General features: G+C 42.1%; 2 protein-coding genes across 2 annotated transcripts in view; both read left to right on the top strand.

Annotated features, from left to right (window-relative positions):
• Positions 1 to 280: 280 nt before the first annotated feature.
• On the top strand, positions 281 to 27,222 carry LZTFL1 (leucine zipper transcription factor like 1). Its single transcript, XM_067754107.1, has 10 exons — positions 281 to 433; positions 14,196 to 14,320; positions 16,940 to 17,134; positions 18,868 to 18,928; positions 20,252 to 20,323; positions 21,597 to 21,662; positions 21,749 to 21,826; positions 24,392 to 24,568; positions 25,582 to 25,685; positions 26,778 to 27,222. Exons 1-10 carry the CDS (start codon positions 431 to 433, stop codon positions 26,794 to 26,796), a joined length of 900 nt encoding a protein of 299 aa, XP_067610208.1. The 5' UTR covers positions 281 to 430; the 3' UTR covers positions 26,797 to 27,222.
• The window catches only part of SLC6A20 (solute carrier family 6 member 20), a 92,436-nt gene continuing 90,846 nt past the window's right edge, over positions 25,633 to 27,222 (top strand). The window contains exons 1-2 of the mRNA XM_067754105.1: positions 25,633 to 25,685; positions 26,778 to 26,861. Of these exons, the coding sequence (XP_067610206.1) occupies positions 26,833 to 26,861 (29 nt within the window). The 5' untranslated portion in view covers positions 25,633 to 25,685; positions 26,778 to 26,832. The remainder of the gene's footprint in view (positions 25,686 to 26,777; positions 26,862 to 27,222) is intronic.

Below are 27,222 nucleotides of genomic sequence, written 5' to 3'. Positions count from 1 at the left end.
GGCCCTCGGGGCCGCCAGGTCACAGGAAGTGCAGGACAAGCCCTGAGCAGCAAAGCAGACCCAGATGCCCCGCGAATCCCGGGAGCGGTGGGGAGTCAGGCGGCCGCTCCACTTCCGTTACCATTGGCAACGGCGGCCTCCCCAAAGTCGGCGTGGCACGAAAAGGAGGGACTTCCCGGCTGTGGGAGCAAATGCGCATGCGGCTGTCGGCCGGTCACAAGGCACTTCCTGTCGCGTCATCTTGAGGACCAATAAAAGTGCATAATTGCAGGGTCACGTGCATGGGTTGCCATTAGCAACCGGAGGCTTCTAAACAACCCGCCCTCCCTCCGCGTCCTCTGCGGTCCAACTTACCTTGGAGACGGTGGGCCTGACGAAGCCGCGCCTGGCCTCTCCCGCTTTTCCAGACCGCTGACTCCTGTCCGCCGGCATGGTGAGTAGCCGGCCGGGTAACGCCGGCCCGCGCCGAGGAGAGATGCAGAGCCGGGGCCCCGGGGTGATACCCTGGCCTGCAGCGGGTCTGAGTCCGGCCCTGAGCCTCCCTGAGGAGGGGAGGCTGCACCGGGTGCGAGAGGCTGTGTTAGCCTCGGCCGAAGCCCTTCCGGGATAATCCTAGGTGGAGCCCTCTCCTAGCAGCCGCGCTCCGCCGCGTCGCTTCATTCCTCGCCCCTGCCTGAGGTGCCCGGGGCAAGTCACTCTTCACAGGTGGCTGACGAAGAGAGCTGGAGGGAACCGGCTGCCAGCAGAAGGCTCAAAGCGGGATTCTCATTCGATTCCAAAAACTCCAAGTTTACGCGCTCGCAGACACAGATACACACACACGCGCGCGCGCGCGCTCACACACACACACACACACACACACTTTGGCAGCATTAATTATGTTAACGAACCGAGGAGGAAGACTGTGATTGAATACAACTTCCTGATGTGAGAGTAACTGTAAGAGTTCCAGCCCCTATTTTATAGCTGTGAAAACTTGAGTGACATTTCTTGTGTTTTGACCTGTTCAAAAGAAGGCACGTTTTCCTGTATGCTAGAACATATCTCATTAATCCCTCCAGCGTATATAGAATGCCAACTTAAATAGCAACCGTTTTTAGAAGAAGGCACAGTACTGAAGTGTTGAGAAAAAAAGATGACTCCAGGGTTGGGGGCACCACTGAAATGGGCTAGTAAAATACCTCAGCAACCAGAATTCCTATTTAGCCCACGCTATGTCCCAAGCACTCTCTTGCAGCTGAGGGTACAGCTGTGAACAAAACAGACCGTTCCCTACCCTGCTTGAGCTTGTCCCTCTCATTCTCTTGATTTCCCTAAAATATCAGGAACAAGTTGAAAAAATGGTGGTGATGTCACAAGAAGGCTGACATTTGCTCCCATTCTATCTTCTGTAATTCCTTCCTATCAATTTGCTTAACGACTGAGGTTTTGGAGTCAGGCTCAGTTTCTTCATTAGTAAATTGCAGATAATAAGTATACTTCGGTTGTTAAAATGATAAATAAGATAATGCATATAGAACAAATAGCCCAGTACCTGTTAAAATATTAAGCATTCAGTATATAATAGGTTTTATTAGGTTGTGTTCATTTTTATCATTACATTTTCATCCTTATACTTCTCATGGTAAAGCTGTATATGGACTTTGGAGTATGGTCAGGAATAGGGAACCATTTCTGGCGCCTTCACCACTCTCCCCTCACTTTATGGCACAATTTCAGGACACTCGCTTGGCAGTGCTCTGGTAGGATTCTTGCTCTGTGTTTTAGCTATTTTTTTTTTAATAGAATCGTTTTGCAACAAAATTCAAACAAATTCTGATTCCCCTATTTGGATACCTCCCACTATTTCTACATATTTTACAGCTGATCATCATATCTTCTCTGATTTAACAGCTGACAACTGGTGTCAATGAGGTTAAGTGATTTGCTAACAGAAAGTTTCATAGCTAGGCTTAAATTTGGTTTTTAATCCAGTGCTTTCTCTACTTACACCACACATCAACCCATTCTGTTTTCTCTCTAATGATGTGATTCGTGTACGTATAGTGTACATATGTGCATATGGGGAAGCAAACGTTTATGAGTGCTGTTTCCTGGGCTAATGCTATTTCTCCTACTGAACTCAGCTGCTTCTTTTTTTCTTTACATCTTTATTGGAGTATAATTGATTTACAATGGTTTCTGCTTTATAACAAAGTGGATCAGTTATACATATACATTTGTTCCCATGTCTCTTCCCGCTTGCGTCTCCCTCCCTCCCACCCTCCCTATCCCACCCCTCTAGGTGGTCACAAAGCACCGAGCTGATCTCCCTGTGCTATGCAGCTGCTTCCCACTAGCTATCTATTTTACGTTTGGTAGTGTATATATGTCCATGCCACTCTCTCGCTTTGTCACAGCTTACCCTTCCCCCTCCCCATATCCTCAAGTCCATTCTCTAGTAGATCTGGGTCTTTATTCCCATCTTACCCCTAGGTTCTTCATGACATTATTTTTTCTTAAATTCCATATATACGTGTTAGCATACGGTATTTGTCTTTCTCTTTTGGACTTACTTCACTCTGTATGACAGACTCTAGGTCCATCCACTTCATTACAAATAGCTCAATTTTGTTTCTTTTTATGGTAGAGTAATATTCCATTGTATATATGTGCCACATCTTCTTTATCCATTCATCCGATGATGGGCACTTAGGTTGTTTCCATCTCCTGGCTGTTGTAAATAGAGCTGCAATGAACATTTTGGTACATGACTCTTTTTGAATTATAGTTTTCTCAGGGTATATACCCAGTAGTGGGATTGCTGGGTCATATGGTAGTTCTATTTGTAGTTTTTTAAGGAACCCCCATACTGTTCTCCATAGTGGCTGTACCAATTCACATTCCTACCAGCAGTGCAAGAGTGTTTCCTTTTCTCCACACCCTCTCCAGCATTTATTGTTTCTAGATTTTTTTTTGCGGTATGCGGGCCTATCCGCTCCACGGCATGTGGTATCTTCCCGGACCAGGGCACGAACCCGTGTCCCCTGCGTCGGAAGGCGGACTCTCAACCACTGTGCCACCAGGGAGGCCCTGTTTCTAGATTTTTTGATGATGGCCATTCTGACTGGTGTGAGATGATATCTCATTGTAGTATTTTTTTTTTAATCTTAATTGGTAATATATTCCCTTTTTGTTTGGCTTTGTTCTTAAAGTTTCTTTTTTTTAAAACATCTTTATTGGGGTATAATTGCTTTACAATGGTGTGTTAGTTTCTGCTTTATAACAAAGTGAATCAGTTATACATATACATATGTTCCCATATCTCTTCCCTCTTGCGTCTCCCTCCCTCCCACCCTCCCTATCCCACCCCTCCAGGCGGTCACAAAGCACCGAGCCGATATCCCTGTGCCATATGGCTGCTTCCCACTAGCTATCTACCTTACGTTTGTTAGTGTATATATGTCCATGACTCTCTCTCGCCCTGTCACAGCTCACCCTTCCCCCTCCCCATATCCTCAAGTCCATTCTCCAGTAGGTCTGTGTCTTTACTCCTGTCTTACCCCTAGGTTCTTCATGACATTTTTTTTTCTTAAATCCCATATATATGTGTTAGCATACGGTATTTGTCTTTTTCTTTCTGACTTACTTCACTCTGTATGACAGACTCTGGGTCTATCCACCTCATTACAAATAGCTCAATTTCGTTTCTTTTTATGGCTGAGTAATATTCCATTGTATATATGTGCCACATCTTCTTTAACCATTCATCCGATGATGGGCACTTAGGTTGTTTCCATCTCTGGGCTATTGTAAATAGAGCTGCAATGAACATTTTGGTACATGACTCTTTTTGAATTTTGGTTTTCTCAGGGTATATGCCCAGTAGTGGGATTGCTGGGTCATATGGTAGTTCTATTTGTAGTTTTATAAGGAACCTCCATACTGTTCTCCATAGTGGCTGAACCAATTCACATTCCCACCAGCAGTGCAAGAGTGTTTCCTTTTCTCCACACCCTCTCCAGCATTTATTGTTTCTAGATTTTTTGATGATGGCCATTCTGACTGGTGTGAGATGATATCTCTTTGTAGTTTTGATTTGCATTTTTCTAATGACTAATGATGTTGAGCATTCTTTCATGTGTTTGTTGGCAGTCTGTATATCTTCTTTGGAGAAATGTCTATTTAGGTCTTCTGCCCATTTTTGGATTGGGTTGTTTGTTTTTTTGTTATTGAGCTGCATGAGCTGCTTGTAAATTTTGGAGATTAATCCTTTGTCAGTTGCTTCATTTGCAAATATTTTCTCCCATTCTGAGGGTTGTCTTTTGGTCTTGTTTATGGTTTCCTTTGCTGTGCAAAAGCTTTGAAGTTTCATTAGGTCCCATTTGTTTATTTTTGTTTTTATTTCCATTTCTCTGGGAGGTGGATCAAAAAGGATCTTGCTGTGATTTATGTCATAGAGTGTTCTGCCTATGTTTTCCTCTAAGAGTTTGATAGTTTCTGGCCTTACATTTAGGTCTTTAGTCCATTTTGAGCTTATTTTTGTGTATGGTGTTAGGGAGCGATTTAATCTCATACTTTTACATGTACCTGTCCAATTTTCCCAGCACCACTTATTGGAGAGGCTGTCCTTTCTCCACTGTACATTCCTGCCTCCTTTATCAAAGATAAGGTGACCATATGTGCGTGGGTTTATCTTTGGGCTTTCTATCCTGTTCCATTGATCTATATTTCTGTTTATGTGCCAGTACCATACTGTCTTGATTACTGTAGCTTTGTAGTATAGTCTGAAGTCAGGGGACCTGATTCCTCCAGCTCTCTTTTTCGATCTCAAGATTGCTTTTGCTATTCGGGGTCTTTTGTGTTTCCATACAGGTTGTGAAATTTTTTGTCCTAGTTCTGTGAAAAATGCCAGTGGTAGTTTGATAGGGATTGCATTGAATCTGTAGATTGCTTTGGGTAGTAGAGTCATTTTCACAATGTTGGTTCTTCCAATCCAAGAACATGGTATATCTCTCCATATATTTGTATCATCTTTAATTTCTTTCATCAGTGTCTTATAATTTTCTGCATACAGGTCTTTAATCTCCTTAGGTAGGTTTATTCCTAGATATTTTATTCTTTTTGTTGCAGTGGTAAATGGGATTGTTTTCTTGATTTCACGTTCAGATTTTTCATCATTAGTGTATAGGAGTGCCAGAGATTTCTGTATATTAATTTTGTATCCTGCTACTTTACCAAATTCATTGATTAGCTCTAGTAGTTTTCTGGTAGCATCTTTAGGATTCTCTATGTATAGGATCATGTCATCTGCAAACAGGGACAGCTTTACTTCTTCTTTTCCGATTTGGATTCCTTTTATTTCCTTTTCTTCTCTGATTGCTGTGGCTGAAACTTCCAAAACTATGTTGAATAAGAGTGGTGAGAGTAGGCAACCTTGTCTTGTTCCTGATCTTAGTGGAAATGCTTTCAGTTTTTCACCATTGAGGACAATGTTGGCTGTGGGTTTGTCATATATGGCCTTTATTATGTTGAGGAAAGTTCCCACTATGCCTACTTTCTGCAGGGTTTTTGTCATAAATGGGTGTTGAATTTTGTCCAAAGCTTTCTTTGCATCTATTGAGATGATCATATGGTTTTTCTCCTTCAGTTTGTTAATATGGCATATCACGTTGATTGATTTGCGTATATTGAAGAATCCTTGCATTCCTGGAATAAACCCCACTTGATCATGGTGTATGATCCTTTTAATGTGCTGTTGGATTCTGTTTGCTAGTATTTTGTTGAGGATTTTTGCATCTATGTTCATCAGTGATATTGGCCTGTAGTTTTCTTTCTTTGTGACATCCTTGTCTGGTTTTGGTATCAGGGTGATGGTGGCCTCGTAGAATGAGTTTGGGAGTGTTCCTCCCTGTGCTATATTTTGGAAGTGTTTGAGAAGGATAGGTGTTAGCTCTTCTCTAAATGTTTGACAGAATTCGCCTGTGAAGCCATCTGGTCCTGGGCTTTTGTTTGTTGGAAGATTTTTAATCACAGTTTCAATTTCAGTGCTTGTGATTGGTCTGTTCGTATTTTCTATTTCTTCCTGATTCAGTCTTGGCAGGTTGTGCATTTCTAAGAATTTGTCCATTTCTTCCAGGTTGTCCATTTTATTGGCATAGAGTTGCTTGTAGTAATCTCTTATGATCTTTTGTATTTCTCCAGTGTCAGTTGTTACTTCTCCTTTTTCATTTCTAATTTTATTGATTTGAGTCTTCTCCCTTTTTTCTTGATGAGTCTGGCTAATGGTTTATCAATTTTTTTTATCTTCTCAAAGAACCAGCTTTTAGCTCTATTGATCTTTGCTATCGTTTCCTTCATTTCTTTTTCATTTATTTCTGATCTGATCTTTATGATTTCTTTCCTTCTGCTAACGTTGGAGTTTTTTTGTTCTTCTTTCTCTAGTTGCTTTAGGTGCAAGGTTAGGTTGTTTATTCGAGATGTTTCCTGTTTCTTAAGGTAGGATTGTATTGCTATAAACTTCCCTCTTAGAACTGTTTTGCTGCATCCCATAGGTTTTGGGTCGTCGTGTCTCCATTGTCATTTGTTTCTAGGTATTTTTTGATTTCCTCTTTGATTTCTTCAGTGATCACTTCGTTATTAAGTAGTGTATTGTTTAGCTTCCATGTGTTTGTATTTTTTACAGATCTTTTCCTGTAATTGATATCTAGTCTCATAGCGTTGTGGTCGGAAAAGATACTTGATACAATTTCAGTCTTCTTAAATTTACCAAGGCTTGATTTGTGACCCAAGATCTGATCTATCCTGGAGAATGTTCCATGAGCACTTGAGAAAAATGTGTATTCTGTTGTTTTTGGATGGAATGTCCTATAAATATCAATTAAGTCCATCTTGTTTAATGTATCATTTAAAGCTTGTGTTTCCTTATTTATTTTCATTTTGGATGATCTGTCCATTGGTGAAAGTGGGGTGTTAAAAAGTCCCCTACTATGAATGTGTTACTGTTGATTTCCCCTTTTATGGCTGTTAGTATTTTCCTTATGTACTGAGGTGCTCCTATGTTGGGTGCATAAATATTTACAATTGTTATATCTTTTTCTTGATCGATCCCTTGATCATTATGTAGTTTCCTTCTTTGTCTCTTCTAATAGTCTTTATTTTAAAGTCTATTTTGTCTGATACGAGAATTACTACTCCAGCTTTCTTTTGGTTTCCATTTGCATGGAATATCTTTTTCCATCCCCTTACTGTCAGTCTGTATGTGTCTTAGGTTTGAAGTGGTTCTCTCGTAGACAGCATATATATGGGTCTTGTTTTTGTATCCATCCAGCCAGTCTGTGTCTTTTGGTGGGAGCATTTAGTCCATTTACATTTAAGGTAATTATCGATATGTATGTTCCTGTGGCCATTTTCTTAATTGTTTTGGGTTTGTTATTGTAGGTCTTTTCCTTCTCTTGTGTTTCTTGCCTAGAGAAGTTCCTTTAACATTTGTTGTAAAGCTGGTTTGGTGGTGCTGAACTCTCTCAGCTTTTGCTTGTCTGTAGAGGTTTTAATTTCTCCATCAAATCTGAATGAGATCCTTCCTGGGTAGAGTAATCTTGGTTGTAGGTTTTTCTCCTTCATCACTTTAAATATGTCCTGCCAGTCCCTTCTGGCTTGCAGAGTTTCTGTTGAAAGATCAGCTGTTAACCTTATGGGGATTCCCTTGTGTGTTATTTATTGTTTTTCCCTTGCTGCTTTTAATATGTTTTCTTTGTATTTAATTTTTGACAGTTAGATTAATATGTGTCTTGGCGTGTTTCTCCTTGGATTTATCCTGTATGGGACTCTCTGTGTCTCCTGGACTTGATTAACTATTTCCTTTCCCATATTAGGGAAGTTTCAACTATAATCTCTTCAAATATTTTCTCAGTCCCTTTTTTTTTTTGTCTTCTTCTTCTGGAACCCCTATAATTCGAATGTTGGTGCATTTAATGTTGTCCCAGAGGTCTCTGAGACCTTTTCATTCTTTTTTCTTTATTCTGCTCTGCATTAGTTATTTCCACTATTTTATCTTCCAGGTCACTTATCCGTTCTTCTGCCTCAGTTATTCTGCTATTGATCCCATCTAGAGTATTTTTAATTGCATTTATTATGTTTTTCATCGTTGCTTGTTTCATCTTTAGTTCTTCTAGGTCCTTGTTAAATGTTTCTTGCATTTTGTCCATTCTATTTCCAAGATTTTGGATCATCTTTACTATCATTATTCTGAATTCTTTTTCAGGTAGACTGCCTATATCCTGTTCATTTGTTAGGTCTGGTGGGTTTTTATCTTGCTCCTTCATGTGCTGTGTGTTTTTCTGTCTTCTCATTTTGCTTATCTTACTGTGTTTGGGGTCTCCTTTTTGCAGGCTGCAGGTTCGTAGTTCCCGTTGTTTTTGGTGTCTGTCCCCAGTGGCTAAGGTTGGTTCAGTGGGTTGTGTAGGCTTCCTGGTGGAGGGGACTAGAGCCTGTGTTTTGGTGGATGAGGCTGGATCTTGTCTTTCTTGTGGGCAGGTCCACGTCTGGTGGTGTGTTTTGGGGTGTCTGTGGACTTATTATGATTTTAGGCAGCCTCTCTGCTAATGGGTGGGGTTGTGTTCCTGTCTTGCTAGTCGTTTGGCATAGGGTGTCCAGTACTGTAGCTTGCTGGTTGTTGAGTGAAGCTGGGTGCCGGTGTTGAGATGGAGATCTCTGGGAGATTTTCGCCTTCTGATATTATGTGGAGCTGGGAGGTCTCTTGTGGACCAGTGTCCTGAAGTTGGCTCTCCCACCTCAGAGGCACAGCACTGACTCCTGGCTGCAGCACCAAGAGCCTTTCATCTACACGGCTCAGAATAAAAGGGAGAAAAAGTAGAAAGAAGGAAAGAACGAATGAAAGGAAGGAAGGAAGAAATGAAAGAAAGAAAAAGGAAAGAGGATAAAATAAAATAAAGTAAGATAAAATAAAGTTATTAAAAAATAATTATTAAGAAAAAAAATTTTTTTAAGAAAAGAAATGGATGGATAGAACCCTGGGACAAATGGTGAAAGCAAAGCTATGCAGACAAAATCTCACAGAGAAGCATACACATACACACAAAAAGAGGAAAAGGAAAAAATAATAAATCTCGCTCTCAAAGTCCACCTCCTCAATTTGGTATGATTCGTTGTCTATTCAGGTATTCCACAGATGCAGGGTACATCAAGTTGATTGTGGAGATTTAATCCTCTGCTCCTGAGGCTGCTGGGAGAGATTTCCCTTTCTCTTCTTTGTTCGCACAGCTCCCAGGGCTCAGTTTTGGATTTGGCCCCGCTTCTGCGTGTAGGTAGCCCAGAGGGCGGTCTGTTCTTTGCTCAGACAGGAGGGGGTTAAAGGAGCAGCTGCTTTGGGGGCTTTGGCTCACTCAGGCCGGGGCGAGGGAGGGGTGCGGATGTGGGGCGAGCTTGCGGCGGCAGAGGCTGGCGTGACGTTGCACCAGCCTGAGGGGCGCCGTGCGTTCTCCCGGGGAAGTTGTCCCTGGATCCCGGGACCCTGGCAGTGGTGGGCTGCACAGACTCCCCGGAATGGAGGTGTGGAGAGTGACCTGTGCTCGCACACAGGCTTCTTGGTGGCGGCAGCAGCAGCCTTAGCGTCTCATGCCCGTCTCTGGGGGGATGCGCTGTTAGACGCGGCTCGCGCCCGTCTCTGGAGCTCCTTTAAGCAGTGCTCTTAATCCCCTCTCCTCGCGCACCAGGAAACAAAGAGGGAAGAAAAAGTCTCTTGCCTCTTCGGCAGGTCCAGACTTTTCCCCGGACTCCCTCCCGGCTAGCCGTGGCGCACTAAACCCCTGCAGGCTGTGTTCACGCTGCCAACCCCAGTCCTCTCCCTGGGATCCTACCGAAGCCCGAGCCTCAGCTCCCAGCCCCGCCCACCCCAGCGGGGGAGCAGACAAGCCTCTCGGGCTGGTGAGTGCCAGTCGGCACCTGTGCGGGAATCTCTCCGCTTTGCCCTCCGCCTGCCTGTTGCTGTGCTCTCCTTCGCAGCTCCGAAGCTTTCCCCCTCCACCACCCGCAGTCTCCGCCCGCGAAGGGGCTTCCTAGTGTGTGGAAACCTTTCCTCCTTCACAGTTCCCTCCCACTGGTGCAGGTCCTGTACCTATTCTTTTGTCTCTGTTTATTCTTTTTTCTTTTGCCCTACCCAGGTACCTGGGGAGTTTCTTGCCTTTTGGGAGGTCTGAGATCTAATGCCAGCGTTCAGTAGGTGTTCTGTAGGAGTTGTTCCACGTGTGATGTATTTCTGGTGTATCTGTGGGGAGGAAGGTGATCTCCGCGTCTTACTCTTCCGCCATCTTCCCGATTCCCCCTCAGCTGCTTATTTCTGCTCCGTTTCTTCACTCCATCCATTTTAGAGGAACTTTTCTGTCTTTTGTCCTAAAGTTCATCCTCAGTTTTTGTAATTTTTTCTTCTTGGTCTTGGGACAGTCAAGACTTTTCTTGACTGAAGAGAAAATAACAGATTTGAATTGGCCACTTACTCTGCACAAGGCACTGTACGAGGAGCTGTGTGGTATAAGAAATGATTGAGGCCCTCAGGAGCTTACAGTCTACTTGAAGGAGCAACATCTGGAAAAAAAGACTACTAATAGTACAAGGTAGTCATTAGTCTGTGGTGTTGCCAAATGAGTAGCAGAGGTGATGTGTGCTAATTTTTGGAGGAAGGCATAACTAGAGTTACTGAGGGCATATTGGGAGGCTTCACAGAGTAGGTAAAACAGGTTTGGTCTTGAAGGATGGGTAGGAATTTGGTGATTTCCTGTAGCATGCTTGTACTGGCTGGTGAGAGCCAATCGTGTGCATTTCTTCTCATCTCTGCATTCAGTGACATTACCTTGGTAGCTTGAAATCAGCCTTGCTGGGAGTTTTTATACCACAGAAATCAGCAAGGGCCGCAAATCAGTTTCATACCCCCCCACCCAAAAGCCTGTTGTTAAGCATTTACCAGCACACCGCTGGGTTGGGTTCAGATTCTTGAATAAGAATGGGGAGGTACTTTTAGTCAAGGATTGGGGTAATGAGAGTGAAAGTATAAGCAGGAAATGTTAAATCATGCTTCTGATGAGCAGACTAGTCTGACTGAAGTAGAGTGTCCTTATGGTAGAATCCTGGGAAACGGGGTTAGAGAAAGAGTTTGGGGTGTATGGAGGCCTTATGAATTTAATACTATAAACAAGGAAGAATAATTGAAAATTTGTTTATGGGATTTTTTTTAGCAAGATGTGACATTGTTTTGAGTTATTTCCAATTGTAGGATATTCTTGCCCATACTTATGTGACTATAAGAAATAACATCTTTTCTAATGTAAGTATTCAGTTCTTTTTTCAAATGCCTGGTGGAGATCTGTCTTGTTGTGAGTCACAACTCAGGTGCATATGCAACTATAACATGTTTGTGTTCTTTTATTTTTAAACTCTGACATTTTCCAAAAAGGATTTGAAACAGCCAAGTTGAGTGGGGGCTGTGGAGTTAGACTGCCTGGTTCAGATCCCTGCTCTCCCACTTACCTATTTCAGTAGCATAGAAAATTTTTCTTCTCTGTATCTCAGTTTTCTATCTGTAAAGTAGGGTTTTTAAAAAATAATTAATTAATTTATTATTTATTTATTTTGGCTGCTCTGGGTCTTAGCTGTGGTGTGCAGGATCTAGTTCCCCGACTATGGATCGAACCCAGGCCCCCTGCATTGGGAGCACGGGGTCCTACCCACTGGACCACCAGGGAAGTCCCTGTAAAGCAGGTTTATACTACCTTTATCATAGGGTTGTATTGAGGATTAAATGAGGTCATGCCTGGCACATTGTAACCTCTGAATGACTTTTAGCTGTTATCATCATTACTATTATTATTTCTAACGTTTGACATTAGTTCAGGGAGTTGGCTAATAATCAGTATAAACCAAAACGTAAGAAACATCTTTCCATTCACTTTGTCTAGCTCTAAGGCAAGATCTTAGTTACCATTTTAATAAATAAGGTAAAGTCATGAAATTTAAGGTAAGTACATATCTCAAATGTGTTGGTTTACATTGGTCAAAATACCTCAACTGGTTGTTCTGAAACATTAGTCTACTGGATAAATGACCATTAGAGAACATTGTAATATCTTGGGTAATTCTTAAATTATTGAACTTTAACATGTTGAATTGTAGAAATATTAAAAACAATGTGGGGGAGAAAAAGACTTGTTAGAGCCATTCATCATGCGGTTGGGGGTACATGTCTGTAGGCCAGCCTGTTATATTTGAGAGTCAGATGCATATAGATAACAGTTGACACCTTGAGATAGATCATGTCATCAAGGAGAGGATATAGAATGAATGACAAGAGTAAGGGTCGCCAGGCAGGGCCCTGGGAAGTACAGCTACTTAAGAGGCAAGCCCAAGAGGAGCCTACAGGTGAGATCAAGAAGGGAGGTGGGGTTAGCAGCCAAAGAATGGAGCAGGTCAGTGGACAGAAAAGCATCGGCCACGGTAGTTGGATTTGTTATTAAGAAGTTGCTGGTGAGCTTCGCAAAGGCAGTTTGAACAGCATATAGAATGGAGACAGCAAGGGTAGAAGGGAAGTAGAGAAATGCAGCAGTAGCTGGAGGTTTCTGGTTTTGTTTTTTTTTTAGCATGAGTGAGATTTATGTACACAGTCTTCTCTATGGTCCGAGGGGAAGAAGAAACCTATAGAGAGTTGAGACAGGGAGTAATTGGTTAAATAAAGTACCCCAGGAGCTTGAAAGAGAACACATTAAGGCCATGATGCCCTTCAGAAGGAGAAACTCTTTCAGTTCACTTGTCAGGCACACGTCTGTTGTGTGCCAGGCACTATGAGTCGTCCCGGGGATACTCAGGGAACCAGAGGGGCAAGGTCATGGCCCTTGTAGACTTCTGTTCTCAGGGAATGGAAACTGCTGAGAGAAGGTAAGGATGTATGTAGATGCAGCAAAGCCATGGTGCAGGGCTTGGGGGGTGAAGGAGGTCATGCCCAGTGACCTTGGTGCTGGCCTCCACAATGCAGCCCAACACTGCTGAGAATGAGAGTTAGAACTTTGTCTCCCATAGACAGGTTATTCTTAAAATAAAGATAATCCTGACTTATTCAGTCCCCTGCATTAGATGTTCACTTTTATAATTTCCTTCTTTAATTTTCAGTATAGCTATAAAATGAAAAAGCTTCATTAATTTCTAGCTTATAGTTGTCAAGCTCTCATCCGGTTTAAAATCAAGACCAATTAGTGGCTATTTCAAAACCAAATATATTTTTTAAAGCTGTGTGAGATGGGATAAGGTTAAGTTTCTGTAATAGAGATTAAAAAAAGAAAGAAAGAAAAAAACCCAGTACCTTAAAGAATACAGAAGTTTGGGCTTCCCTGGTGGCGCAGTGGTTAAGAATCTGCCTGCCAGTGCAAGGGACACGGGTTCGAGCCCTGGTCTGGGAAGATCCCACATGCCGTGGAGCAACTAAGCCCATGAGCCGCAACTACTGAGCCCGCATGCCTAGAGCCCGCGCTCCGCAACAAGAGAAGCCACCGCAATGAGAAGCCTGCGCACCGCAACAAAGAGTAGCCCCCGCTCACCGCAGCTAGAGAAAGCCTGAGCGCAGCAACAAAGACCCAACGCAGCCAAAAATAAATAAATTTATATAAAAAAAAGAACTAATATTGTAACAAATTCAATAAAGATTAAAAAAAAAAGAATACAGAAGTTTATTTATCTCCTGCTTAACAGCCCTCTCACTGCTCATCACAGTTAGGTACGAGGTCAGTGCTGCTCCACAAAGTCGTTCCAGGGATACCAGTCCCTTTCAGCTTGCTGCTCCCCCAGCCCCCAGGGCATTGTGCTGTCCGCATAGTTCAGGGAGTCACCACCCCCAGGTTTCAGAGAAATAGGGTGTGGCAAAGGTGTGCCCCATGTCTTAAGCCCCAGGCTTTAGAAATAGCTCTTATTCTTCTGCTCACATCCATTGCTGAGAAGTAGTCATGTGGCTACACCTGACTTCACAGAGGGCTGGGGAGTGTTTTCTAGTTGGGCAGCCATGTGTCTGGGAAGATGGGAAGAACAGAATTTAGTCTCCACTAAATTCTGCCAGTCTCCACCACAGGATAACCAGTCTCCACCACAGGATAACCTGTATGTTTTCATTGTTGGTTCCTTTATTATATCTTCAAGACTAACAATTAAATTCTTTTTTTCAGGCAGAGTTGGGTCTAAATGAGCACCATCAAAATGAAGTTATTAATTACATGCGTTTTGCTCGTTCAAAAAGAGGCTTGAGACTCAAAACTGTAGATTCCTGCTTCCAAGACCTCAAGGAGAGCAGGTATCAGAGAATTCTAAGGAAACCCAGTGGGAAGGAACATGGATCCCTTCTGGTGGCCAGTATGGGGGTGCTGTAGCAGAGAGGCCTTACAAACCATTGCCAGGATATCATGATCAATTAATTATTCATTGAGAGCAGCTACACTAAGCCTTATGGATATGTGATACTCAAGAAATCAGATTGTGGTGGGAGCAATCTGTTACTAAACATGCATATAATGATAATTGAGGGATTGCAAAGTTTCAGAAGGGCAGTCAGGAAATTGTGAAGTGCTTGTGGGTTAATGATTGGCTTGCTGTATTAAAGATTCCAGAACCTTAATTACTTGAGTTATTAATTAAAAGATTAGAGCCATAAGACATGGCAGTTAGCAAGAAAACACCTATGCAGTTTATATTGAAGAATTAGAAGAAGAGAAAACAGCAGGAAACCATGAAAAGCTTGCTGACTAGTACCAAAATTATTAGTTGATTTGTAGCAAGAGATGATAATTAGTTTAGTTGGACCAATAGTGGAAGATAATAAAAGTCCATAGAAAATTTAGTAATAGAGGATAATAGGGAAGCCAACCAAAAGGACTGAATAATAAAGAGACATCAGATTACTTGGGGATCAGATTTTGGCACACTTAAACGTCAAGACATAAATGAAAAAGGTCTGCAAGTAATCTGTAACTGTGATAAAGTCATTAACTTCACTCAATAGCAGAGACCCTCAGCTGTAGACTGTTACCTGTTCGATCCATTATTCTAATCTGATAATCTGGCTTCCTAACCCACAGCAGAGGTAAGCAGCAATCTGATTGGTGAGTCTATGAGACAGCCAGAGAAGGTACCCATTATTTACTTTATGCATTGGAGTACCTTAACTGCTGTTCATAATAATGAACTTGGGTTGCTCAAAAAAAAAAAAACAAACATTTTTAAGCAGATTTGCTTTGCTCTATTAAAGAATATAGAAAGATTGTTAATATATTTAATAAGGACTTGCATCAAAAATAAAGTTTTGGTTTTTTTAGAGTGGTTAAATTCTGCTGGGTAAATGAAACGTTAAAGAATGGTAAATCAAATAAAGTTAGGTGTAACTCCCTTCGTTATGTCCTTTTGGAATGATGGAGAAGATAACCTGAGGTCGGGGCTGTAGCTCTTCATCTGCTGAGCATCTGAGGGATAAAACACTTCGAGGCTGGAGGCAGGGAGTGGAGGAGACTGTGTTACTATAAAACTGTCATTGATCGTAGGAGGCATGCGTGGAAGCTTTCTCAAGGATTCTGCTGTTGGGCATGTTCCTGAGATTGTTGGAAATGATTGTGGAGTTGGGACCATGGGCAAGTCACCGCCACCTTCTGAGCCTGTGTTCCATCTGTGAAGTGAGGGAATTGAAGAACATGGCTCAAGAGTTCCCTTCCAACACAAACGTCCTCTGTGGAAGAGTCGATCTTTAATCCTTTTGATGATGATGTTTGTTTTAATGGAGCTTTAATTAAATTAGGATTTTTTTCTTTCGGGTCTCAAGAATGCTAAGAGAAGCAATATATAATTACCATTGATTTTCTTATAGGCATTTACTAACGTGAATGGTCATTCAGTCATCGAAATGCTAGACAAATGATATAAAGAAAGGAGAAATTACACCTCTCAGGTGACTTATGAAATAAATGTGATAAAACTAATTTTAGGGGAGATTAAAGTTTTTCACTGAAAAGCTAAAGAAAAAAGTAGATAGTTTGGAGAATGTTTCTGAGCACATACTTGTATTAAAGGATGTGCACATTTGAAGAGCGAACCAGTTTAATCATTTAAATAGACATCAAAAATTAATTGAGCTTAAATTATTTTCAAACTGTTTTATTAATAAAGAAGATAATTTCCAGAGGGACTTTCACTAAACCCTTTAAACCCTTAGATCAGGGGTCCCCAACCCCTGGGCCATGGACTGGTACCAGTCCATGTCCTGTTAGGAACCGGGCCGGACAGCAGGAGGTGAGCGGCGGGCAAGCAGGCGAGCAAGTGAAGCTTCATCTGTATTTACAGCCGCTCCCCTTCGCTCGCATTACTGCCTGAGCTACGCCTCCTGTCAGATCGGCAGCGGCATTAGATTCTCATAGGAGCGCAAACCCTACTGTGAACTGTGCACGTGAGGGATCTAGGTTGTGCTTATGAGAATTTAATGCCTGATGATCTGAGGTGGAGCTGAGGCAGTGATGCTAGCGCTGGGGAGCAGCTGCAAATACAGATTATCATTAGCAGAGAGATTTGACTGCACAGGGACCATAATAAATCAATTGCTTGCAGACTCATATCAAAACCCTATCAGTGGGTGGCAAGTGAAAACAAGCTCAGGGCTCCCACTGATTCCACATTATGGTGAGTTGTATAATTATTTCATTATACATTGCAATGTAATAATAATAGAAATAAAGTGCACAATAAGTGTAATGAGCTTGAATCATCCTGAAACCATCCCCCCACCCCCACCCCCAGTTCCATGGAACAGTTGTCTTCCACAAAAGGTTGAGGGCCGCTGCCTCAGATGACATGATGTGGGTTTCTTAGTTTTGTTTTACTTTGTAAATAGTTGTTGTTTATTCAGAGATTTTGGATTGTGGTTGTTTTTCAGGCTGGTGGAGGAGACCTTCACCATAGATGAAGTCTCTGAAGTCCTGAATGGGTTACAGGCCGTGGTCCACAGCGAGGTGGAGTCTGAGCTCATCAACACGGCCTACACCAATGTGCTACTTCTGCGGCAGCTTTTCTCACAAGCTGAGAAGTGGTACCTCAAGCTACAGACAGACATCTCTGAACTTGAAAACAGGTACTAAAATTTGTATCCACAGTTATGACAATAGAGGCCCAAGCATGAACTTAAAAGTTAGTGAGGGCTTCCCTGGTGGCGCAGTGGTTGAGAGTCTGCCTGCCGACGCAGGGTACATGGGTTCATGTCCTAGTCTGGGAAGATCCCACATGCCACGGAGCGGCTGGGCCTGTGAGCCATGGCTGCTGAGCCTGCGCGTCCAGAGCCTGTGCTCCGCAACGGGAGAGGCCACAACGGTGAGAGGCCCGCGTACTGCAAAAAAAAAAAAAAAAAAAAAAAGTTAGTGAATATCTTTGCTGCTTTGCTTGGGCCTGGTGTGTGAGAAAATTTGGGTAAGGTAACAGCAGAGCATCCAGTTACTAAGTGATCTCTTAGGTGCCGCTCAGCATCCTCTTCAAAATGCCCTGTTTCTACTATTCCTAGGTGTTATAAAGCCCTCTGAGATTTATGAGATTGCTCTTAAGGCTATAAGTGATTATTCCATATGGTATCTCTGGTTAGCCTGATCAGTATTATAACAAGTCTTCAGAGATAGGTCAACTAAGAAAAAAAGATTATGAAACAGTTGAAAAGTTAATTCAAATACCATCAAATCACACTTAGTAGTATTGGAAGTTTATTTCTAAATAATTGCATTAAAATTATATACTGATCTTTAAAATAGGGAAAGTAAAAAAAAGTTTCATTATCTGAACTATATCAAAAAGCTCATTAATTTTTTAAAAATATGGTAAAATCAATGAAATTGAAACTCACTCTAAGAAAAGTCATGCCAGAGATCTGGAAAGACTGATACCGAGCCCAGGGGCCGTTTGCTAAGCACAGGTGCAGCGCGGCTTGCGGACAGTGCTTAACAACACTGGCTGTGGCCTCGGGTAGGGAAGGAAACCATTTAGCTTCACCAACTGTCAGTAGATAACTGGTGAGAAAACTTTGAGAAACTGACCTATTAAGAAGCTTAGGAGAGTAGTTACTGCCATTCACTCTGTAAGCTTTTGTATAGTCAGCCCCCAGGTACCTTTGCAAATAAAAGGAAATGTTCAGGTGGATCCCCCAAACCATCTGTCTTCCTTGAGAATTTACCATACTCTTTTCCAGTAGATGTGAACTAATTTTATTTTTCTGAGGCTACTCTATTAAAACTCAGTTTTCCTTGAACCTCTACTAGCTAACAATGTACATTATAGAGCAATTTCCCTTTAGCACCTCAAAAATACAGCGTTGACTACAAATTTCAGACATAGTTGTATTAACATTGTAATTTAGTTCTAGCGATTATGTTGTACACTCAGTAGGTACAAAATAGTAGGTGCTATGGAGATTCAAATTTGAGTGCATGGAACTTAGGTTCTCGACCATTAGTAACTAAATATTTTTGATGTGGTGAAGTTTTGTTCATCTTGCTCTGTTGTTTCTGGCGTGTAATAGATTGGTACCAGTGCTTTTCTTCTTCTTCTTTTTTTTCTTTCTAAATTTTATTTATTTAGTTATTTGGCTGTGCCAGGACTTAGTTGTGGCACGCGGGATCTTTGCTGTGGCGTGCGGGATCTTTTTTTAGTTGCAGCGCGCAGGCTCTAGTTCCCTGACCAGGGATCGAACCTGGGCCCCCCGCATTGGGAACACAGAGTCTTAACCGCTGGACCACCTGGGAAGTCCTGCTTTTATTCTTCTTGTGTGTATGATACAAATCTATTCTAAACAAATACTTTTTCCTATTTGTTTTTGTCTTCAAGAGAATTATTGGAACAAGTTGCAGAATTTGAAAAAGCAGAATTTACATCTTCAAATAAAAAGGTAATTTTTGGTCCTTATAAGTCCATACCTTAATAGCCAGTGTTTAAAATCCTCAAGTTGCTCAGAGCATTCAGAGATTAAAGTGAGAACTCTCAAGGAAAAGCATTCAACTCAAGAGCAGAATTCCAAGCTTGCCTCTCAGATTTTTAGGAGAAAAAAGATAAGTTTTGGAAGTAACTATGAAAAACTTGTTTTTGTCTACTACCTCACACACGCATGCGCATGCACACAACATCCCCGCAGTCCACCCGCCTCCCAGCCATGCAAGCTCTTCACTCAGATGATGCGGAGCACAGGCGTTGGGGGCATGCATCCTGGCACTGTCACTCCTCAGCTGTGCGACATTGAGCAGGTTACCTGAGATGGCTGAGCCTCGTTCCCCTCATCTGTCAAGTGGAGACAGTACTGGTAGTTACCTGCTTGTCTCTCTCTTTTTTTTTTTTTTTTTTTTTTTTTTTTTTGCAGTACGCGGGCCTCTCACCGCTGTGGCCTCTCCCGTTGCGGAGCACAGGCTCCGGATGCGCAGGCCCAGCGGCCATGGCTCACGGGCCCAGCCGCTCCGCCGCATGTGGGATCTTCCCAGACCGGGGCACGAACCCGTGTCCCCTGCATCGGCAGGCGGACTCTCAACCACTGCGCCACCAGGGAAGCCCCCTGCTTGTCTCTTTAATCATTCTCATTACCTGTAGTGACCACTTAGCATTCCATTGTGTAGATGCACCAGAAATCCTCTGTGGTGTTACATGGTAAAACACTGCCAAGATCAATCCATGAACATACACGTACAAAACAATTTTCTAATTATTCCTTTGGAACATATTTCTAGCTAAGAAATTTCTAGGTCAGAGGGCATGAATTGTTTTGTTTTAATACATATTGCTAAACTGCCAGAATGTTTGTGTCAAGTTATTCATCCGTAGTGTAGTTTACCTAAATCCTCATCATCATTACAATTTTTCTGGGGTTCATGCAGAAATCTGTTTTAGCTCCCACAGTTTAAAATCCCAGTCTCTAGATACTAGGATCTTTATCAGCTTTGGCTTTGAGTACCTTCCCTCCCTCCTTTCTCTTCCACCTGTTTTTTGTTTTTAAAGATACAAGGAGGATGGGTTTTGTTTTTATCTCTAATTTGCATTGGGCACTGTGGGCCAGGCACTGTCCTAAGCACTAGGACGTAGCAGAGATCCAAACCCATGAAAATCTAGCTGATATCTCAGTGAATATGTTTACACAGTGTCTTCCACTTAGAAAGTACAAGGGTTCAGTGATTACACGTGTTTTATTCAGTGGTGATTTCAGTTTGGTTTCTTTGTTTTGTTTCAGCCCATCATAGATAACATAAAGCCAAAACTTGCTCCACTTAACGATGGTGGAACAGCAGAACTCCTAAACAAGGTAATGTTGCCATCATTTTGAAAAATGGCAAACTCTCTAAGGATATATGCTCACTGCCTGCCCAGCTCTAGGGTAGAGAGACTGGGTGGAAGGTGTTGATTCAGGCTTTGGTCCACTGAGGGTAATTAGCCCATTGCAGTAGTTGTACTGAATGGTACCTGGTGGGCCAGAAGAGGCCACACTTAACTCCCAGAGAGTCTGAAGCAGCTCTTGATTGCATCTTTTCATAATGAAGTGAAGAGCATAGAATTTTGGAAAGTGTTTATTGATGGACATTTGAAGTTTATGAGCTGTGATAACAGTGAAGAGATTTTTTAATTAAGAGGTTTATAAAGATTAATTACTGATATACAACTATTTTTCATGACTCTTGTGTTCTTAACTTTATGCTAGATATTGTTACATAAAAAGAAAAGTAATACCTGGCCTTTTGCCCTCAAAAACCTTGTAGTCTCATTGGGAAGGGATAACTAATATTCTAGGAACAGAGACAGCAGAATGCTAACCTGTGTGCCACAGTTGCCACTAACCTGGTGCCAAAGGTGCCACAGGGTGGCAGAGAAGACACATTTCCATGTGGATAAGAGTGGTTGAGGACAGGCTCTTGGGTAAGGTGGTGCCTGAGCTGGGCTGAAAGGCGTAGCAGATTGAATTGTCAGAGGGAAGAGAAATGGTATGGCCAGCAGAGGGACAGAGTGGGCAGCAGTCAGAGCAGAGAGGAGGCTGGCATGCCTTGGAGCAGAGTGCAGGCTCTCCAGCTGGGTGAAGCTGCATGTGCTGGGGTATAGTAAGAAGCGAGACTGCACTGACAGGTGATGCTTGTGACAGAGCTGCTGATGAGCAAGGCCCTTGGACCTCAGCTCAGTTGGAACCACTTAGGGGCTGGGCACAGGGTATGGAATGATGAAGATTGTGTCTTGAGGATAAGCGGCAAGTGGTGTACAGTGTAGGCTGAGAACAAACCCAAGAGTTGCAGGATCAGCTAGGTGAGAGATGGCAGGGGAGAGGGACTTGGCAAAAAGGCTGAGAGTAGAGGGCTGCAAAAAGCCTGAGAGACTGTGAAAGAAGAAACTAGAAGTCTTAGAGCCAGAGATGACTCATACGTGTTGAGGCTGGTGGGCTGGGTAAAACTGGAATATTACCAGTAACCAGGGCATGCAGACTTTTGAGCTTTTATGTAATTTAAATTTAATATAAAAATTAAATTTTTAAGTGAAACAAAGGATTAAAAATATTTTGGCTAACATAATAAAACTTGAATTTACTCACAAAGGAAATTTTAAGACTTCAAGAAGAGAATGAGAAATTAAAGTCAAGGCTGAAGACCCTTGAAACACAGGTAACTGAGAAATACTTTAACAAAATTATTGAAAGAGTTACTTACAGACTAAGTACTGAATGTATTTTGTTTAATCTTGATTATAGGCAACAAATGCATTGGATGAGAAGTCAAAACTAGAAAGAGCACTGCAAGATTTACAGCTTGATCAAGGAACTCAGAAGGTGAAATCAGTTTTAGCATTTTCACATTTTCTAGATGATCGAGTTATAAACTTATATTAAGTCTTAGCTACTATCAGTATTATGCCCCACAGCCAGCCACTCCCTGAGAGGGAGGCCACCACTGTAGTTCTGCATTGAGACAAACTTGTCCAGGAAAGGCCAGGTGAGCGCCTATTGAGGGCAGTGGGGGCAGATACACAGCTCATGTACTTCACATATCCCAGAGCCCATTGGCATATGAGATATGCTTAAATTTATTTTTTAAAAGTTCTTCTCCCTTTCACTTTGCCCTTCCAATTACAACGGGAAGAAAGGAAGAGTTTTTAGTTATTATTATACAGAACTTATTATTACTTAAGTTTCCCTTCGGTGAGTGTGACAAAACAGAATGAATTTACTCGTCATGCATCTTCTAATCCGCGTATATCTAGCTGTGCTTCTGTAATACAGTGAAATCCAGTGAAGTTCTTCAAGCTTGTCTGAATGGAATGACTGAGTATCACTCTGCCCTGGAAGTCATCGTGTGCTCAGTTCTGCCTCCTTTGGCCTTTCCATTGAGATTAGATGCTGTAATAGGATCCTGTCAGCAGGACCATTGGAGTGAATTTTCATTGCAGCACTGGCTTTTCTAGTGGTTGTAGTGCCATTGTAAATGTCTACTAAACAATCCCCAAACTTACTTCATTAGACTTTGGTTATACTTTTTCTATGGAAAATTTCAAACATATACAAGAGTAGAGAGAATAGTGTAATGCGCCCCAGGTACTCATCACTCTGCTTTACCAGTCAGTCATCAAGACATGGCCAGTCTGGTTTCATGTTTACCTCTACTTTCTTCTCCCTCTCCCCATGTTTTTTGGGTTTTTTTAATTAATTAATTTTTTGGCTGCATTGGGTCTTCATTGCTGTGCACAGGCTTTCTCTAGTTGCAGCAAGCGTGGGCTTCTCATTGTGGTGGCTTCTCGTTGCGGAGCATGGGCTCTAGGCGCGCAGGCTTCAGTAGCTGTGGCACGCAGGCTCAGTAGTTGTGGCTCACGGGCTCAGTAGTCATGGCTCATGGGCTCAGTAGTTGTGGCTTGAGGGCTCCAGAGCGCAGGCTCAGTAGTTGTGGTGCATGAGCTTAGTTGTTCCGCAGCATGTGGGATCTTCCCAGACCAGGGCTCGAACCTGTGTCCCCTGCATTGGCAGGCAGATTCTTAACCACTGCGCCCCTGGGGAAGTTCCCCTCCATGTTTTTTTGAAGCCAGTCTCAGACATTACATTATTTTATCTGTAGGTTTTTTGTTTTGTTTTGTTTTGTTTTTTGCGGTATGTGGGCCTCTCACTGTTGTGGCCCCTCCTGTTGCGGAGCACAGGCTCCAGATGTGCAGGCTCAGCAGCCATGGCTCACGGGCCTAGCCGCTCCGCGGCGTGTGGGATCTTCCCGGACCGGGGCACGAACCCGTGTCCCCTGCATTGGCAGGCAGACTCTCAACCACTGCGCCACCAGGGAAGCCCAGTCTGTAGGTATTTTTCAAATAAAAGGATGCGTCTTATATGGCTAAAACAAAAGGAAATATGTATGATTTTCAATCATTATATACCAAGGACCATAAATTTCAATCATTATATACCAAGGACCATAAAACAGCTGAATACTCCAGAACAGCTTTAGTTTCTCAAAAGTGAACCAGTTACCAACATTTTCGGATGATGAATTTGTTTTAAAAGCCATTGAAGGTTTTGCTCCAATTTTGCTTTTAAGATTTGGCAAAAGCAAAATGCGTACAGGCCTTCACTAGATGCAGTGAAATAAAATCTTTTTAAAAACCAGATTTCAAAAATAAGTAAGGAATTCTTCTTTTGTTGATAGTAGTGCTTCGTTTTCATAGTTAGCAATTATAGACCATTTTCCTGTCATTAATATAACTTTTGTCTTTTATAAATTTTGTCTAGTTAAAAACATGATCCAGGTAGAGAGAAGATCCAGCTGCTTCTATTACACTGACGAAGTGTACAAATATCTGCATATTGAATTAATGTAAAAAACTTAAAATCTTGTAAATTTAGCAAGCCATATAATCAGTAAACATTAATTAGGCTCTCATAATATTGTAAAACATGTCTGTTACATTTTTTGTATAAATTGTATTAATTTTATTATTTTTCCATCTGTATCATTAAAAATTCTTCACCAGGATTTTTTTACCTTGACTTTTCAGAAATGAAGCTTATTTGCCACCCCAACTCGGGGAAACACAATCTTGTCAAATTTAGGATCCCACCTCTCTTGTTCCTCTTTTGGAATTCCAGCAGTTCATAAATCATATTTTACATACTTGGAAATCAGTAACCACTGAGTGTGGTCTGCTGTGCTCAGGACACAGTGCACTGGGTGCCGAGGGTGAACTGGGTGTGCTGGTGACCCTGACTGGGCTGCAGTGGCAGAGAAGGCTGGCGGGGGATGCTGACATGCACACGCAACACACATCATCATCTGTTTCCATCACCTGTGATGCTCAATCTAAAGCAGTTACTGTTTAGGATGTCAGCATGAAATAATGTGAGTGTATGTATTTTTCATAGGATTTTATAAAGACCCAAGACTTGAGTGACTTGGAAAACACAGTTGCTGCTTTAAAGAGTGAGTTTCAGAAGACACTTAATGACCAGACAGAAAACCAGAAGTCCCTGGAGGAGAATCTAGCGACAGCCAAGCATGACCTACTCAGGGTGCAGGAGCAGCTGAGCATGGCTGAAAAGGTCAGAGTTGTCTGTTTATATCCGATTAAGTGATGAATGCAGTGTAACTAAGGGAAACGTTGGACAACTACAGATTCACTTCATTTTTTGTCAAGGTATTAGGCAATTTGTGTTCTAAAGATTTATCATTTGGGGACACTGAAATTCTTCCATCTTTGGCACTAAAATATCTATGATAATAAAAACCTACACTCCTTCTGTTCTATGGTAAATACTCCACTGAGGGTGGTGTACAGCCGGCACCCTGAGCACCCATTTTGCTCTTCCTGATCAGCCCTCTTACAGTCTGGCAGAGGGATGAGTGGCTTTTTTCTCAAGGGTTCTATACTTTTTTCTTAATTTATATGAGATATGTGGAGAACTGGTTTTTTCGCTTTAGGGCTTAGACTCTTAAGAATATGGGAGCTAAAATGTAATTAAATTTAAAATCCTCCTCTTCAAATACTGGCAATATTTTGGGATTTGGAGAAAAGAGCATGCTTATTTTACCTGAAAATACATTTACTTTTTCAAATAGATTTCCCATGTCTATGGCATAGTATGTTTGAGTTATTTGCTAATATTGTACTTGGGAAATGTTACTATTTTATTAGCTTCCCATTTGAAAGAATGTATTTTTAAAGTTTGAATAGTCTTAATTTTATATAAGTATATATTTTTTAAAATTAGAAAATAGGGCTTCCCTGGTGGTGCAGTGGTTGACAGTCCGCCTGCCGATGCAGGGGACGTGGGTTCGTGCCCCGGTCCAGGAAGATCCCACATGCCGCAGAGTGGCTGGGCCTGTGAGCCATGGCCGCTGAGCCTGTGCATCCGGAACCTGTGCTCCGCAACGGGAGAGGCCACAACAGTGAGAGGCCCGCGTACCGCAAAAATAAATAAATAAATAATAAAAATTAGAAAATAAAATAAGCACAATATTAGTAAAATTAGGGCAAAATATATATTTTCATCAGATATGTTATTTCTTTCCTTAACTATTTCTTATTAATGGGCTGACATTTTTCACTATGCAGGAATTAGAGAAAAAATTCCAACAAACAGCAGCTTATCGAAACATGAAAGAGATTCTCACCAAGAAGAATGACCAAATCAAAGACCTGAGGAAAAGACTGGCGAAGTAAGACATACTGATCCTGTCTCTCAGATTGTCTCCCTGCTGGGTTGATGTCTGTCCTTCATTAAGTCTAACCTTGTGTCTGGAGAGGTCAGGCCGGTGGGGAGTTGCTCTGTCATTCAGTCCAGAAGGCTGTGTCTGGGGAAGGCATAGGGGTTTTGGCCAGGCCTCATCTGTAACACCCACCAGGGTTTCTTTTCAGGTTCAGCCGAACCTTTAGCCTCACACAGGGCTACACTAGGCTACTCTGGCCATGGATTCTCTTAGCAGGATATTGGACAGAAACCACAGCAAGCACATAGGGCAGCATTGGGCATTTCTCCTCAGTGGTGTCCTTGCTGCAGCCCACAACCTGATCATACTGTGCTCTCACATGACAATTTAGGTGCTAGAAAATGAGTCCATGCATGGGTGCTAGAGCCAGCGTGGCTGAGAAGTTCCATGCCCTATATAGGACCAGTGTCTTTGGTCCAGCCACGTGGTGCCCAGGTAGGGACATGTCCGGGAGGGAGGGACTCAACTGTAGGGAAGCTGAAGCCGTGGTTTCCGCCATGGATGTATAGTTGTTCACAGTTCTCCTGGTCCAGATGGAGTCTTCTAATTGGGGTTATTTCTGTCATCAGTGGCTCTGCCTGGAAACTCAGCTGACATTTTACCTTTAGCAGGGTTCCAGGGTACCAGAGCTAGAAAGTGAATCCCAGATCGTATTTTTCCTTAGAGAAGAGGGTCTGTTAACCCTGTACTCACAAAGCCATATCAGCTGTTTGTGTCCATCAGGCCATCGATTAGATAATTACCGCCAAATCCCTAATCTACTAAGCTATCATGGATCTAGATGCCACATGTAGAAACTTGGAACCTGAAGGTATCTCAGCAGTTATCTGGTCCATTCTCCACCTGTGGCAGGAATCCCGAGTCACCCTCGTCATGCCTTGAATGTATCTGACTTCTACCGTAGCAGTGATTTTAAGTGAAAAATGCAACATTACTGGTTTAGTCACTGGAGGTGTTTCAAGTAAACTTATTTGGTAACAACAACAACAGCAAAAAGTATCATGACATTATGCTGTTAATTGAATATATCTCTCTTTCCAGATATGAACCTGAAGATTAAAAACTGAAGAAGATTTCATCTGGAAGCTGCCATTACATGAAAGTACAAGCTGTTTCTCACCTCAGGCATGTATTTGAAGCAGTTTGTTGTATTCCCTCTCTTTATTTTTCTAATATTTAGACTTTGCTTCTGATATTTAGAACTAGAGTTCCTATTTCAGTTACCTAATTGAGGAGAAAACCTACTGACTGATTCTGGCCTGTCATCCCAAACTCTTCTCTGCTGAGTGCTCCAGAATCTTAGTTCAAATGCAGTGAGAATTCTTTATAGTAAAGAAGAGGCTTATCCTTTTGCATTAGTGTAAAGAGCATGCCTTTTCAATAAATGTTAAAGCTAGCATTGTCTGTACTTGTGCATTCCCCAGAGGAAAAATATAGAATCATTAAAGATAGTTATTACAAATAAACGTTATTTTTTAACATGAAA

Source organism: Pseudorca crassidens, chromosome 10 (genome assembly GCF_039906515.1).
Source record: "Pseudorca crassidens isolate mPseCra1 chromosome 10, mPseCra1.hap1, whole genome shotgun sequence".
NCBI lineage: Eukaryota > Metazoa > Chordata > Mammalia > Artiodactyla > Delphinidae > Pseudorca > Pseudorca crassidens.
The sequence above is the reverse complement of the archived record's forward strand: the minus strand, read 5'-3'. Positions and strand labels throughout refer to the sequence as shown.

Excerpts from the sequence above, each read along its gene's own strand:
- LZTFL1 (XM_067754107.1), top strand. Across the intron at positions 14,321-16,939 it reads CAAGACCTCAAGGAGAGCAG|GCTGGTGGAGGAGACCTTCA; the intron begins GTATCAGAGAAT and ends GTTGTTTTTCAG. Across the intron at positions 18,929-20,251 it reads TTACATCTTCAAATAAAAAG|CCCATCATAGATAACATAAA; the intron begins GTAATTTTTGGT and ends GTTTTGTTTCAG.